At 30.2% G+C, this 16865-nt stretch overlaps 3 protein-coding genes across 8 annotated transcripts; 2 read left to right on the top strand and 1 right to left on the bottom strand.

Moving 5' to 3' along the window:
- Positions 1-1054: 1054 nt before the first annotated feature.
- On the top strand, positions 1055-2595 carry LOC114413659 (nudix hydrolase 17, mitochondrial-like). The gene is made up of 5 exons (XM_028378166.1): positions 1055-1299; positions 1611-1716; positions 1833-1916; positions 2015-2143; positions 2249-2595. Exons 1-5 carry the CDS (start codon positions 1226-1228, stop codon positions 2381-2383), a joined length of 528 nt encoding a protein of 175 aa, XP_028233967.1. The 5' UTR covers positions 1055-1225; the 3' UTR covers positions 2384-2595.
- Positions 2596-7735: 5140 nt separating this feature from the next.
- On the top strand, positions 7736-9757 carry LOC114413658 (40S ribosomal protein S7-like). Of its 2 annotated transcripts, none has more exons than XM_028378163.1 (6): positions 7736-7840; positions 8196-8278; positions 8367-8440; positions 8530-8653; positions 9137-9319; positions 9457-9757. In XM_028378163.1, exons 2-6 carry the CDS (start codon positions 8204-8206, stop codon positions 9574-9576), a joined length of 576 nt encoding a protein of 191 aa, XP_028233964.1. In that variant the 5' UTR covers positions 7736-7840; positions 8196-8203; the 3' UTR covers positions 9577-9757. The 2 variants fall into 2 exon arrangements, with proteins under 2 accessions (XP_028233964.1, XP_028233965.1); XM_028378164.1 differs by having other exon boundaries at positions 7741-7835.
- A 2008-nt stretch (positions 9758-11765) lies between these two features.
- LOC114413657 lies at positions 11766-15610 on the bottom strand. Of its 5 annotated transcripts, none has more exons than XR_003666954.1 (10): positions 15322-15610; positions 14619-14714; positions 13529-13613; positions 13119-13240; positions 12755-12779; positions 12582-12665; positions 12468-12497; positions 12191-12378; positions 12056-12127; positions 11766-11950 (listed from the first exon to the last, which is right to left on the bottom strand). XR_003666954.1 is itself a non-coding variant. In XM_028378160.1 (10 exons), the coding sequence occupies exons 1-9, from the start codon at positions 15412-15414 to the stop codon at positions 12064-12066; spliced, it is 705 nt and encodes a 234-aa protein (XP_028233961.1). In that variant the 5' UTR covers positions 15415-15606; the 3' UTR covers positions 11766-11955; positions 12056-12063. The 5 variants fall into 5 exon arrangements, 4 of the variants coding, with proteins under 4 accessions (XP_028233961.1, XP_028233960.1, XP_028233963.1 ...); XM_028378160.1 differs by having other exon boundaries at positions 11766-11955; positions 12273-12378; positions 15322-15606; XM_028378159.1 differs by having other exon boundaries at positions 12273-12378; positions 15322-15603.
- Between the last annotated feature and the right edge of the window lie 1255 nt (positions 15611-16865).

The following is a 16865-nucleotide window of genomic DNA, read 5'->3' as shown; positions in this document are numbered from 1 at the left end:
GATTGGGAGTTAGGCAGGTTATCTTTTTTTAGAATAAACTTTTATCTTTGCCTCTAAAGATACGAGTGTTATTACATTAGTCTCTATAATTTTTTTGTTTGTCATTAATATAGTTCTTTAATTGTTATCAAATTTATCATGGATGTTAAAGGTCAATTCATATCAAATAAGGTTCAAGGTTTGGAAATTAACTTGACGTATTTTTAGGTTATATTACTTTAAAAAAAGTTTTTCAAATTAATAATAAATTGTAAGATATTTTGTTCTAAACTAATTTCTTTTGGTATAACATGATAATGATAATATTACATTTCTTAATACAACTTGTAGTGTTTTGTCTTCTTTCAAACAAAAAAAGAAAATATTTTTCATAGCATATTATAAGAGAAAGAAGAAAATAAAATAGATAAAAAGGATGGAAATAATTAAATTCATTTGAGAGAACATAATTTTTTCTCTTTACTATTTTTGAAGCCCATTTATACAAAATACATACTATTATATTTTGAAAGTTAGAAAGAAAGAAAGAAAGAAAAAAAACCGTTGTGAGTGGTTCCATCCATGATCATTATCCAGCAGGGTGCAATTATGAAAGTAGAGTGAGAAGCCATACATATGGGAGAAATTAACGTGTTTTTCCAAAGTCAACTTGGGGATCATATTCTATCAGGCCGTGTCGACTCTAATGTAGAGACTGCTGTGTTGCTAATAAATAAATTAAATAAAACTTCACCCCACAAAGTAATATTCTTTTTTGCTAGCTAAACTGATCATGAACTTAGCATAGCAACAGCAAGTTATTAATGTTGACTTAATAATGCAATGCGAATTAATATGCCACGCCAAATGTAAACAATTTGTTGGCGAAACGATAGAGAATCCTCAATCTCAATTTTATTTTATTCTATATATTTGGTCCATTTAACAACTTTTGGTTAATTATTATATTATAGATGTTTAAAGATACATGGGGCTCGAGGAAGGCGACAATTACGCGTTTCAGATGGGTTTGCTTGCTTACCTCAACGCTTATATTCTATATATGGCTTCCTCTTGTCACTCTTTATCTTCACCCTAGCTTTATTCTCTTATATCTCCAACTAATCACACAGATCGATCATAATTATATCTATAGCTAATTAATTAACTTAATTATTTTCATCCCTCTACTCTTCTTCTTTTCTATATTCTTGCTTTCTTTGAGTTTTCTTAATTGATTTGAAAGATGGCTTGCTTGGTATCTCGCTCAGGAAGGGAATTGCAGAGGTACAACAACATGGGTGGCCGGCAAGTTGTTGGGTGAGTTCGATCGGTCGCTATTGTGTCTTATTGCGTCTTCGAAATGTTTCATTTTGTTTTTCACGTGGGTCAATTTATTTTCAATAGGATTAATTATTTGGTAGGTCCCTGATGGCGCACTTTTTCTATGTATCTCCCGATTTTTTGTTTTGGCATTGAAAAGGGTCATAGATCCAAATATTAGATATATTAATTGATTACTCTATCATGCATATGCATGTTGTGTACTGTATATATCTTCAGCGCAATTTATCATTCATTTTTGTTTGTTTCCCTAATTTACTCGGTTATTATAATGTCCATCTCCGCAGTTGCATACCTTATAGATATAAAGAAGACATAGATGGTAAAATGAGCAACGAATTGGAAGTGCTAGTGGTTAGTTCACAGAAAGGTCGAGGATTGATGTTCCCAAAGGTACTTTTGTTATAACTAGTTGTATTCATTTGAATATATATATATGCTCAATTTGGTATTCATTGGTCATTTAATTTCGTACCACATTAATTAACATCCTATTTATCTGATCTCAGGGAGGATGGGAACTTGATGAATCTGTAGAAGAAGCAGCTTGTAGGGAATCCCTTGAAGAAGCAGGAGTATTGGGAATCATTGAGGTATATATTTTCTTCATCAGATTTTTTTTTTCTTTTCTGTTTCCAAAAGATTTGGTTATACATTGAAACTTAAATGTAGTTTTGTTATTCATATGCAGAGTGAACTAGGACAATGGAATTTCATTAGCAAAAGATATGGCATATACTATGAAGGACACATGTTCCCCATGTTTGTCAAGGAACAACTTGATACATGGCCCGAGAAAAATCTACGGAGAAGAATATGGGTATGTTTGGGCCCTACTCTTATTTTACACATGTACGTTACTTGATTTTTAAAAACACGTAATTTGCAAATTTTCCTAATATTTTTTTTGTGGTCACTTTTGTAGATGACTGTTGCTGAAGCTAGAGAAGTTTGTCAGCATTGGTGGATGAAGGAAGCATTAGATATATTGGTTCAAAGAATCGTGTCTTCACAACAACGAAAAGAAGATATAGCATTGGATGATTCTTTAAGTTTTTAAACAATTTAATCTAGGTAGGCCTAGGTCAGTTTGTCAATATTTTGTATCTTCATAAATTAAGAGTTGCTATAGAGAGGATTGATTAAGGGAGAGGAACAGAATTGTAGAGAAGGATGGAGTTGCAATTTTTATGCAATTCAAATTTACACGCTTATATATACAACTTACGAGTAGACTTCCAAGAGTTAAAATAATTTCGTTTTCAAGTCGTACGTTCTCCTTGTGTCTGTCTGTCTTATGGTTTATCAAACATATACTCCGAATTTTGTAAACACGATGCACTCGAGTGTGAATCCAGCAATGATCAATGAAGTACAAACCCTCGTTTCCAACTTCCAACCACCTCAAATCTTGTCTCACGTGAACCTAACTTGTTATTGTTTCTATCCTAGAACAATTTTTAGAAAGTTGAAGATACAATAAGCGAAGAAGCACAAAGCAGGTAATTCTCTCACAAAAGCCAACTTTATGATATAAAGTAAATACTGTAAAATAAAGATATAAAGTAAATACTTTCATGCCAATCTTATAATTAATAAAAGTTTAAGATACATGCCAATAGTTAGGGGTGTGAGGGTGTCTATTTATTTGTTTGTTTTAGGAAACTTTGTGGTATTTATTGGATTACATCAAATTGATTGGTTTTTTTTTTTTTTTTGTTACACAATTGGATTTAATTTGAATCAAATTAAATATTTTTTCTTTTAATAAATAAAAATATATTAAATATCATTAAGTAGATCAACTTGTGTCGATTCTATGTTATTGACCAAATTTGATGTAATTTATTTCTTATACACAAGTATCAGACGTGTACATGTCCATACATACGGTAATATAATGTGACGATAAAGTTGATTTTTATTCATTTCTATGTAAAAAATATTTTAGTGCATATAAATTGAATTCAAATAAGATTTTGTAAAAATATTAAATGAAATAAAAATGTAGAATCCTAAAATTTATCAATTTCATATTTAAAATAAATTATAAATAAAAAATTATTCGTTCTTAGTTTTATAATAAATATTCTAAAATTTATTAAGATATTCAATAACTAATAAATATTTAGTCATGTGGTATAGTTAAATTGATTGATAAAATGTACGAGTTATTATAAATTATTAACATTTGTTTTTTATTCTTATTGATAAAAAATATATGAAACTCTTATTTGAATATTGTTAACCATTTTTTTTAAGTAGAAATTCTCCAATAGGCAATTGGTCAAGTTCAGCACACGCGCATTCTGCCCTTGGCTCTTAAATTGTCGGGCACGACGAACCCAGCGTCGCCCACGGTCCACCCGAGGAATGTGAATTGTACAGATAGTTTCATTTAAATAAAATTTATGATTGTAAATTGAAAATATGTAAAATTATAAAAAAAAATCAATTAAGTAAAATAAATAATTAAGTAATACTTACTTAAAGTAAAATAAATTCTTAAAAAATAATTAATTTAAGAATATGAATAGTTGAGATTTGAGATGAAAAGATTAAGAAAAAAAATATGTTTTCATTTTTTATATTTAATAAAATTCTTGATTTTATTTCTTGTATTTCACCGTGGAACATTTTGGTCCTGAGTGTAAAAATATTTATTTTTAATTCTTTAGAACATATTGTTAGTCATGTTTTTGTTATGTCTATTGTGAGGGATTAAAAATATAATTTTTTTTTCAATATTTAAATATTAAAAACTTAAAGTTAATTAAAAAATTGAGATCGAAGAAAAAATAATATAATTAAAAGTAAAAATTTTATTAATATAAAATTGTGATCACTTCATTCATATATATCTCTTTCTTTTTAACAACGGCGGAACTCATAATTTTTAAAAATTATTATTATTTTTAATTTGGTGTGGTAGGTGAATATAGATCAATTAACATGTGTTAGCCTGAATAAAATAAATTTAAACTTTATCATTTATGCGTATAAAAATTTTATTGTAGAAAGAAATAGTCTTCATTTCAGCAGTTGATGATAACCTTAAAGAATTACTGTAAATAATACTAATAAGTACAACTAATTGAAGCCATTATTCTGTTATCACATTGGTCTGCATGTTCTCTTTACGTGCATAATATTTTGGGAAACCTTGCATCGAGTCTACACGTGCAACGTGAATGAGCTTGATTTGAAACAAATTGGTCAGAAACAGGCAACGGTGGGAGAATCAGATTCCATTATTTTCCTGCTATACTACAGGCGACTACGTGTAAAATCTCTTGAATTGTTGAATTAAATTAACTCTTTGGTCCAAGTGCTTTTGTGATCACACCTCAAAGGCTGAAAGTGAAACTTCCTTCACAAAAAATTCAAGTTCATGAATCCACTTGAAAGTTTTTTCTCAATAATATATGTTTTATAAATATTTACAGGAAAAAAATCACCATGCACTAATTTATAATACCATTCCATTCTAAATTATTATTTATGATAAATTTATTAATTTATATAAAATTATCTTAAAAATCATATTAATTATGACTTGTATTGGATGTGATTAAAAAATGATTTATATTATTAGTGTATTGTCCTTAAATTCATATTTATATTGGAAATCAACGTAAGTAGCTTAAAAATAGATCAACATAAATTATTGAAATAAAATTTTAATTAAAAAATACCAAAAGTAAAAAAAGTTACATTTAAATTTTATCTAAAATTCATGTCTTACCTACCAAGTGGAACCCATCGGATGCGATTGGTGGGGAGGAAGAGGTAGAGTCAAAAGGTTGGACAGAGGTGTTTCGTTTCCGTACCAATACCATTTTGAAGTCAAAATAATTCAATTTAAGATCGTAATAGTTCTTTCCATCGTCAAAAAAGATCGTAACAGTTGAATAGCTACGAGTATGTGGCCATTCAGATTTCAGATCCAACTTATTTGTTTTTTCTTTTGTAAACGTGATATTATTATTATTATAATATAGAGTTATTGAAAAGCAAATACCATTAGATAAGCGTTGATCCAAAAGAATCAAATGATTATCTGCACTTAGCTTTTGATCTAAAGGACTTAGAAATGCCATCCTCTGTTCAAAACTTTACTATCAAATTAATGGGTGTCGTCATTTAAGTATCCATATAATGATTAGCAGTAGCGCCATATTTGTGTTACACATGTCTATTAAATTATTAATGAGGTGAACTATATAGGTAGGAGTTCAGTTGTTGGCAGTGCTAACCAAAAATTGTCATACGGTGTAACAAAATTTTAAGGAAAACCATGTGGAATAGAATCGTTGAAATGGTTGACCTTTTCTGCTAATTTTAAGATCAACCTATTCAAGAGTTAACTAGTTAGGTACTTAAGATAGAGTAAAAAGAGTCTTGAATGGGAGATTTTATTGGGCTGTCAGGGACAATAGCTTCCTTAACACTGCCGCAAGAGGCCATGTTCAAGAATTAATCTTGGGGTAGTAAAATAAATGCATGTTTGGAAATCACATGCAAGTGTATGTTTGAGCAAAAATACTTTTTGCAAAAGGATCATAATCTTGTTTTTGCTTTTATTTTTCTTTTATCTGTTGAGTTATATTAAAACATTCATCACAATAATTTTAACTAAAAATAAAACAAACACTTCGGAGACTATTAATTGAAATGAATGAAAAGTTTTTAAAGAGACTATTAATAACTATGTCTAATTGTTTAAGTGTGGGATTTCATTTGAGTTTTCAAACCCTTTCGACAACTAGAATTGGAAGTGTGCCAACATTGCAATTAAATTAACTCTCCAGTGGAAATTTCGACTCCCCATTATTATCTTTTGACATTAATTAGTTTATTTCCAGTGGAAATTTCGACTCCCCATTATTTCTCAAACTCTTTTAAGAGTTTGAGAAATTAATTTCAAAAGATAACGGAGCTTCAAGCTTCATTGTCACTTAAATAGCTTATTCAAGATACAAGTAATAATGCTTTCATGTTATTTTGTTCCAAGAGTGATACACTAATCTTTTTTTTTTTTAATTATATCATCTATTATTTTTCCTTTCTAGCTACTTTTTTTTTATACTTATTTATCACTTCTTTTTCATCCAAATTCTCGTCTCATTTTATAGAGTAGACAAATATCATTACACTTTCTTTAGCTCTAAACAATATACCTTTAATTCCATACATATTTTAATAACAAAATCTATAACTAAGAACACCTATCTCAATTCAATTGAATGGTTCAAAATTAGTTTTGTTAATTAATTTTATTTAACTTAAAAATAAACAAACGATCACTTAGTGCACGTTCACCAACGGATCTCCCCCCTTCCCTTTTCAAACAACCGTTAGATGTGCCTCACAACGCATGCTGTCGCAAACCAAACGGGAAAACAAAATAGCCTTAGTAATTTGTCAAAGTTGTTCTTCTCGTTCCCACTAATAAATACACACACTTTTTTGTTTATCAACTTAAAATTTCTGAGTAATGTGAAGACACGAGTAACCAACTATGTTGAACTAAATTCCAAAGTAAAGGAGAAACATCAAAAGACGACCTTAATTTAGTTAATTGACTTGTGTTGACTGTACAGATAGAGACACATTGTCTAACATACACATTCAAATTCTAGATAAATATAAAGTAAGAGGGTGTAAATGAGACAAAATATTTGTAAATTATTTGAGCTCGTTTGGTTAAATGTTTGAGCAAGTTTGTTTGTTTGTTTAATTTAACAAAACAAACTCAATTATTTAAACGAGCAAGTCCAAGTTTTACAAACTTGACATTAAAAGTAAAAGTTTGTGAATAACTCGTTTATATAAAATGTAGAAAATTAAAATTACATAGATTCCACACCATTATAACAAGTGTTTAGTACATATTTGTATTTGTAGATTATTAAATATTATTAAAATATTTTATTAAATTCTACACTGATAAAGTTATAAACTAATTTAAGAATTTTTTTGCAAATTAAAAAGTAATTAATTTTTAAACGAATTAAACAAATCAAGCTCAAGCTTTTATTTTTTTAAACAAGTGAAGTTGAAGCTTCTAATGAGACTTGTTTGAATAAATTAGTTATGCTTTAAGTCACCCATTTCTTTGCAAGTGAAGTTTAAATTTCCAGTCCTCCACTCATTTACATACCAATAAATTAACTAGTAATTCTGTCGCAATAGGTAAAAAATAAAAAAAGTAGGCTTCGTGCAGACATCATCTTATATTTGGGCTTAAAGCCCATAAATTACAGGTTGTTGGATTGCTCCATAAAAATATTGAGCCCAAAATTATATGCAAACAGAGATCTAAAATAAGGAAAGATTAAAATTTGCAACATGAACCGTCCACGTGTACACGAAGTCCGATCTTGGTCGTTCATTCAGTCCTTATAAACACGTTTAATCACAAACCCTAGGGTTTTCTTTTCACTGCGAACCAGTAGGGACTCCCATTCCGACTCTTAGCCGCCGATCTCTCAGGGCTTGCATCTTCTCAGGTAAGGTATGTGTGCTCTAGACCCATTTGCCCCTTCTATGCATTCTGCAAATCAATTATTGGAATCATTGAGTAACAGAAGGAAAGTTCTCATTTTTACTTTTTATGTTTTAATTGATTTACTTTTTCTAAGTTTTTCTGTTAGCCAACAAAACGTGTTAACCTTGAGGCGGGGTTGTTGTTGGGGGTTTGAAGACGGCTATTTTCATTTTTATTAGTTGGAGTTAGGGGGATTTAATCCTTTGGAAAATTGGAATTATTTAAGGAATGTTCAAATCGAGGCTTGACCCTTTTCTGTTCTCCTTAATTTTGTTTAGGGTTTAGGGGCTAGGCGCTCTAACATTATGTTGTTTTTGTACAGCTGTGAAGATGTACACATCAAGGAAGAAAATCCACAAGGATAAGGATGCTGAACCAACTGAATTTGAAGAGTCAGTTGGACAGGTAATTTTTAGCCATTATCAAAATGTTTCTGTTTAATCACATTTGTTTCCAATGTGTGAATATTTTGGTTTAACTTTTGTTGCTGCAGGCATTGTTTGATCTGGAAAATACCAATCAGGAGCTTAAAAGTGATCTGAAGGATTTATACATAAACTCAGCCGTGTAAGGATTCCTATTGCATGCTTCTGTGTGTGTGACGAAGGTTGATTAATGTTCTGTCTGTCTTATGAATGCTTTTTTACTATCTGCAGGCAAGTTGATGTTTCTGGAAACCGCAAGGCTGTTGTTATTCATGTCCCTTACAGATTAAGGAAAGGTTTCCGTAAGATTCATGTTAGGCTTGTCAGGGAGCTTGAGAAGAAGTTTAGTGGCAAGGTAGGTAAAGCTTAGCATATTTTTGACATCTATATATTGATATGTTCTGGCATCATTTTGGTAGTTTGAATACATTTGATAGTGTTCATGGTCCTTTACTCTACCATTTTGATTGGATTTTTACCCGAAAACTCCAACTGCAACTTGAGAAATATTTCATTATAATATGTCTCAACACTTATCATTAGCAAATATTTTGGTGTAACCTCATGCTAATTAAATAATGATTAAGCTGCAGACTCACAATACGAGATTAATTCACCTCTGTAATAGTCCTAAGAGAGTTATGTGCAATTTACTTAATATGTGTTTAGTATATAATAGTCTGGAGTATTCCTTTGGGTCGTTGTGTAACTTTATTAGCTTCTATGAAGTGTTTTCTTCTAATTTAGACTGCTTCTTGAACTTATTAATTTCATTTTCAATCTTCTATTCATTTAGTTTCTCTCTTATTCAACAATTTTAATCTAATTAAACATGTAGGATGTAATCTTGGTTGCCACCCGGAGGATTTTGAGGCCACCGAAGAAGGGTTCTGCTGCTCAGCGTCCTCGCAGCCGCACTCTTACTGCTGTTCATGAAGCAATGCTGGAGGATGTTGTATTGCCTGCTGAGATTGTTGGGAAGCGTGTGAGGTACCAAATTGATGGATCCAAGATTATGAAGGTAGAGCTATTATCACCATTTAACTCTTGTTACTTGTGCTATATGGTTGAGCATTTGTCTATGGAATTTCTTGACCTTTACCTTTGTATTAGTTTTTTTTTTATGCCTACATAATTTGTATGTTATTGGTTGGGCAGGTTTACTTGGACCCAAAGGAGCGAAACAACACTGAGTACAAGTTGGAGACTTTTGCTGCAGTGTACAGGAAGTTATCTGGAAAAGATGTTGTGTTTGAGTATCCTGTCTCAGAGTCTTAGTTTCACTTTTGTTAGCTTTGAGAATTTGTTCGGAGAATTGCATATGGAGTATGCTGGTTAAAATTTTGGTGACAAATTGACTTTCAATCTGGAATTCGTTTTCTGATTTTTGGAAGTACTATTTCTGGTTTTTTCAATGTAGTATTTGAGCTTTATTTATTATAAAATTAAGTTTCTTTTATTTGCAAATTTCACAATTATTATATTTTTCTTGAATTAAATCTGTTGCATTCAGCTTACCAGAAGAAAAACTGCATCCATCTTTTAATCCTAGTATTTCGAAAATCAAATTGATACTAAAATGAACTTTTCTAAAATTTGAGTTTTTAAGTTAATAGATTATACTTAGATTTATAATTGTTAAATTTTGGAGGATGATTAAATCGTATTTTATTGTGGTAAATTTGAGGAATTGAACATTGGTGAATAGTGCGGAATTTATTCGGCAAAAGCTGCCCAAAAATTTTGTTGGCGTGGTTTTCTTCAATTTTTTGTTGTATTCATTTAAAATTAAGTCTAGACTGTTTGTCATCACTTTCTTATGAAGTAGTGAAAAAAAGGTTTAGTTGCAATTTTTTCAGATTTCAATTTTTAGTCCTTTAATTTTTTTTAACAAGTTTTACCCTTCTGTTAACCCGTCTGTCATTTTTAGTTCTTTTAATTTTTATCCATTTTAGTTTTTTATTTTATTTTTTTTATAGTTCAAGATGAGTCTTGTTTTATTCATATTTAGTTCTTTATTTTTATATGTTTTGAAATAATCGAGTGATAATAATAAATGAAAAATTAAAAATAGGCAAAAAAATATTTAAGGACCAAAAATACTATTTGAAAATAAGAAAAATAGAATCTAAAAAAATCTAGGGACTAAAAATTTAATTAGTGCTAAAAAATAAAAAAGGCAGATATATTATTATGTAATAGAAATAAACTTTTTATATATTTGACGAAATTCTTAAATTTTAATTGGTCATGTTTATGTGCTAAGCATTTTGATTGTGCATATTATAGCCATCTCATTTTATTCAAGAAATTAAAGAACATTGATATAATAATACATCATGAAAATATAAATATAGTGTTATTTATAAAGCCTTAGTAATGGCAAATTGATTTTCTAATAGCATCCGAACAATGGTCAGCGTTACATTTAGTTTTATGTAATGTTAAAGCTTGAAGGTGGTTGGGTAGATCAAGCTTTTATGTAATGCAAGGAGGTAATTACACGGATGCTCAAACTTGAAATTTCTACGTAATTAATACTGTAATTTCAGCTAATTTAGCAATATATTATTAATTAAATTAGTTGTACTTAAATTGCATTGCATAAATCATTTTATCAACTACTTTTGCTTTGCCATTCAATTGTTAGTTTAACCGTGCATCCTGGTATAAACATTGGTTCAAATTAAAATGAAAAATCATTCTTTTTTTTAGAAGAAATTAGACTCGTATACCTTGATTTTATTTTTTCAAATTACACGTAACATTATTTTTTTTCTTTTAGTCTTATATTAATTTTTCTTCTTTGAAAATATTACATTGATATTTCTTTATATATTACACTAATACCTCTTTAATATTTGAAAATATTACATAGATAAATATTGTAATTTTTTCTTTTTTATTATGACATATGTCATGTTTCTAACCTAAGCTATCAATTAGTTCAGTAATTGGAGTTAAGAGGAACTATTTGCTTTGCCTTTAGGAACCATTTGACCCAAATCACAGGCTATTTTCTGCATACAGATAATTTATCAAAATAACCTGTGTTGCACTTTTTAAATTTTTTTTTAAGAGAAACCTGTGTTGCACTAAATACTACACATTCAATGACTAGGAGTTGGAGTTAATAGGGAAAATCTTATGAATTAAAATCTTTTTTTATTTTATAAATATAAAACAGAAACAAACACATGATATGTACTAATAGTATTTAGAATTAATTAGTCATTTAGTTCTTGTGATTTCCAAATTTATCTTTTTTGTTTTTAGTTAATAAGTGATTTTTTTAGTTCCTAAAATTTAATAAATAAATTTTTACTTCATAAAATTTACATTTTAATTCTGAAAAAGTTCATACCATTAATTTTTTTTAACTCACCTAAATTTTAGGGATTAAAAAATTCACTTATTAACTATAAAAAAAAATTATAAGGTTGAAAACTAGACTAAATGGGTATTTATATCAGAACTACTTTTTCATTTTAATCTGGTATAAATCACCCTGAATATGATTAGGAATGAAGCCAAACTGCCAAAGGACCTGACTCGACAATATTCAGAATTAGTCTGTAAAAGCAGTAAAGCCAGATGGATTGAATCACATGGCTTCTCAGCGGTCATAGAACTTGAATTACAATCTTCTTTCCTGCACTTAAACATAAAAATTCAAAAAAGGATTAAGATGGAGTGATTACCATTTGTTACTTAACAACTAACAAGTAAATGTAAAGAATGAAGAAAATGAAGCTACTTTATCAGTTATGACAAGATCACAGCACCCAGATACACAGCTCCGCAAAGAAACACAAAAGATATTAACCCCCTGCAAATAGAATTAAGAATTGGTCAAATAAAACAACACAATGAAAATGTGATTCAAGGTTACCTGGCTTTCCTTGTCAGCTCAACTAAGTAAACACCTTTAGCAGAAACAACAAAGAAAACTCTTTCTAATAACAGATCCTCACCAAATAACACCCCATCCTACACCAGTACAAGGACAGGGGCACACTTCCGCAAATTTTTCTGCATCACTGGAATGTACTCTACGGGAGATCAGATCGTCGTAAATATCTGTATTCTCAAGTTAAAGGGATTTTACTATTTCATATAAGGTAGTTGTAACACCAAATCAATTTGATTTTGCATTTCCAAAGACATACCATATACTGAAAATAAGCTATTCATTACACCTGCATTTTAATTTTTGAAAAAAAGAAGTTAATGTTGTAATTTCAATGAAAATGATCAAAGTAAAAGGGTGTTACAATATTTACCTATGAACAAGATAATGTACCGTAGTATTCGAACTTTGGTTGTCTCTTGCAGAATCCATATTACACCAAGAAAACTGATAAATCCTGAGACCTCAACATCCAAACATAAAATACTTTAAGAGAAACATGATGCATTGTGTGCATCTCCTAGAAAACTTAGGAAAATAACTTACCAATGCAAAGTCCCCGAAGAGTCCACTGCACAAGATTGAGAATCAAGAATAAAGGTTCAGTCATAATATAAGGCAGAGATAGAATACTGGATCAATATTGTCTCAGAAAATGCACATATATTCCACCCAGAACATAGTTCCACACACACTGGCACAGAGATGCAAGGTGGCAGGCATGTAAGTTATAACTGAATTTTAACAATGATAAAAATGATACTTCATGTTATCAACATGTTTGAATCTTCATAGTGACATGGATGCTTGAAATTGTTCAATCTGTTTCTAAATTTTCATATTCTCAATAGACACTGTAGCATCAAAGGAGAAGGATCCGGGGTAAAATAAATGGGTATTCATCACCTACATTTTTGGCAATGAAGAGGACAATAAGTAGAGCAGCAATAAAACAGCCAGCAGCTATTCTAGCGGTAAGAAGATTTGTTGATGCAAGTATCAATACCATGCCCCAGAAAGATGAACCAAGATCTGAATCATCAACACAAGGATAAAACAAATAAGATAAAGCAAACCTAAACTTTTACAGAAAATAATAGCAATGATGATACTATTCGTGGAGGATGTAAATTGTAATATTCAAATTAACTGCTACATGTAAGATGAAAGGCAATAGGAACAGAAAATATTGCATTTATGATAATAGAATTGATAATTTTGAATGCTCTTGCATGTCAACTGTTTCATGAGAGCTACAAATGCAATCAACACGTCAAGGTAAGAAACGTAAAATATTTAAGCAAGAATTGTAGACTATACATCCAGCTGGCAAGATTAACCAGTATATGCCTCCACGTGTTTGGGTTGTTCCACCTTCATCTGCATGAACCTGGATTCCTTCTACCTGCAATTACAGGTCAAGGTTGCTCAGTTATTCTTTACCGAAAGATAGATACTTTTTTTTTTTTTTTATGTTTAGAAGCAAAAGAGTATTACATAGCCGTAGAAGATCCATAATTAGTATTTTAGATACCCCAATTACACTTAACACTGCAGATGAGTCTAAATTATCACAAAGTGGATGGTACATTCCTTTGATTAGCAAATAAGGAAAATAGAAAGAGATGTTGAACCTTGGAACATGGACACTTCTACCTCATGGGGAGTTAGATGCGCCCACATTTTTTTTTTTCTAAATCTAATTCTACCTTAATTTTTAAGCTCTTCTTGTCTGTCTGTCTAATTAATTAGTTTAACTACAATATTTTTCTCTTCCACTCATATGTTGACATCTTCAATTGATAAAAAAACAAAGAACTCAACCATAGACATAAATGAAAAAAAAAGTGAAAATAAAAATTGTACAGTGAACTGCAGGAATAACAACAACCAGTCAACTGCTAATGCATGGTCATGAGTCTTAAAAAAACTTTACTTTTGGCAATAAGCAGAGGTGTTTAGCCATTCACACAAAAATCTCAGATTTACTTCGCCTTCCATAAGACCATGACTAGGAATAACAAGAGATACGTAAATTAAATAGGACTTTAATGTTAATCTAAATGCAAATTACTTGATCGATTGTATGCATTTGAAGATAACCCATCCCTTTTTTGTTTAATGATCTACTAAACCAATTTCAAAATCAAGCGAGAGAGGTAAGTTAATAAACACAAGTTCACTAGAGATCACTGTCAACTGTCAATATATGACAAATATGGTAACATCTAGCAAAGAAAAATAAAAATATGAAAAACGCACAAGAGAGATATTTGTGACAGATTGATCAAAATATATAATCTGGTAAATCAATTAAAAACTAAAGCAGAAGTTATGTTTTCTTCCAAAACTGTTATCAACATCTGAAATATTAATCGAATAAACAAAAGCACGAATATTAAGCTCTTACATGACCGCAAGTAAGTTTACAAGCAATTGCATGGCTTGCCTCATGAAGAAATACAGTAACAAGCTTAAAGGGTCTGAGTAAAACTGTTCTCCGTAGCTGCAAGAAATGCAGGAATTACAAATTAAACAAAAATATTTACAAGGAAATCATAGATATCAGAAAGTTGAGAAGAGATGCAAATCACACAAAGTTGATGCGGCTATGCACTGTAAAGCTCAAATAATAGGAGAGGAGTTTCATAAGAAGTAACTCATTGAATTGATTGAAATGATAAAAGATGATGAATGATTACAGCATACTCTTGTTTTGATACGATTACAAAATCCATCCTATAGATGGATGAAATTCAAGCGAACTTCAAATAAAAAAATGCACAAAACTAACCGTTCAGATTCTGGCATTGCAACAGCAATGAATCTGCAGATTAGGAGACCATGTTCATAACCGATCTTATGCTTAGCTGAAGCAATTTAGGAAAGTAGGGAAAAAGAAAACTATTGGCAAATTTGTTTCGTTGACTTTGAAAATACCTATTTAAACTTAGCAAGGTAGCACTAATATATACCCATTTGCAAAATGCCATTTTTTTTTAAATAGCACAATGCCACAAAGATCATACCCAGAAGAAATAAAGTTCCTTTCTTGGATCCAATGCAAAAGAAAAAGAAAAAGGAGTGGGAGAGCAGAGAGGTACATTACATACTGCAAGTATAACGACAGTGCAGACAGCAACAGTGACCAGAAACACCACCTGGTCGTGGTTGCAGCAGTTTTTGAGTTCCCAGTTTGGTTTCATCAAGTAAAAATGCAAGATTAGAATGAATGAAGTTGATTGTTATGCTTCTTCTTGGGATCTGCAAAATGACAATGCGGTGATCAAAGATATGATTGGTTTGTGAAATTCAATCTTCCCAATGGAGATGGTGGCGGCTAAATGAGGCTCGATTTGTATCAAAATTGAATTTTATAACACTCTCAAACGTTGCTTTGCTCAAGTTAGGAAGATAGCAGTAATTTTTATCTTTAATTTTATTATGATCCCATCATGATGTTAAAAATATCAATTAGTAGTAATATAATAATACAATGACTATTCCATGTAACCAAGACAAATGTCACAATCAACTGTAGCAGTAAAAGTCTATATTGGCCATTTTGTTTATCAGTTGGACTGCGTTGATGCTTGGACTTTTGTTCATATCCTAGTTCAGCTATGGTAGATGTCCTTAAGGATTTAATTTTTATCTAACGCCTTTGTACAACTTTTTTAAATGTTGTATTGAGAAATTTTGGTTGAGAGTCTTAAGGCCGACTATTCCCTGTAACCATCTTCAAGAATTCAACCTGTTTGCTATGTTATTATTATTCAATGGAATAGTAAAATTAGTTAAGGGGGTATTGTTAAAAGTAAAAAGAAAAACCGTGATTTTCATACATTTGGAAAGATGCAGCACGATTGTGACTGCATCTCTGAATCCAGGAATGTGACCGAATTTAGTTATGCATCGTCTGGGGTTCGTCAGACGATGAAAGGAAACGATAGTGACGGTGTTAACTATTAAGCTTATTCTGTTAATCTTTTCCAGATGTGGAAAAAATAATACAAGTGCTGCTCAAATATTAATGCACAAAAAGGAAATTTGGTTAACAATTTTCCTTAAGTAATCCCAGACATACACAAATGTTGTTAAAAAAGTTCTGTCATTCTCTTGTACTATTGTTGATTTGCATTCATTCACGAATAAATAATGGGTCAACTTGTTAACAATTGAAATAAGTGTTTATAAAATAATTGATTATTTCATAAGGATATAGGATTCGCTTTTTGAAATAAACAAAAAATTGTTTTTTTTTAAGTAGAAATAGTTTAAACAAATATATTAAAAAACAAAAAAAATACTTATTTTAATAAATATTTAAACAAACTCATCCAACATAATTTTCATAACCATTTATTTCCAATGGTAATATTTCTCATATGCAAGGACAATACTCATGCTTCCACGTGGGTGATTAAGTTGTTTTCACATGTTTTAAATTAGAAAAAAAATTAAAATAAAAAATAAAATAATTAAAAGACTAAAAGGTATTTAATCTTATTTGAACATGTAATGATTTAAAATAAAAAAACATATACAAATGATGATTGTAAATAAATATGACAAAACGACAAAATGAAGACCAATATGTTCTTCCTTGTCCTCGTTCCATCCTCATCCCTTTTCTCCTCTCCATCCTTGATGTCTG

Source organism: Glycine soja, chromosome 5 (genome assembly GCF_004193775.1).
Source record: "Glycine soja cultivar W05 chromosome 5, ASM419377v2, whole genome shotgun sequence".
In the NCBI taxonomy this organism is placed as follows: Eukaryota; Viridiplantae; Streptophyta; class Magnoliopsida; order Fabales; family Fabaceae; genus Glycine; species Glycine soja.
The sequence above is the reverse complement of the archived record's forward strand: the minus strand, read 5'-3'. Positions and strand labels throughout refer to the sequence as shown.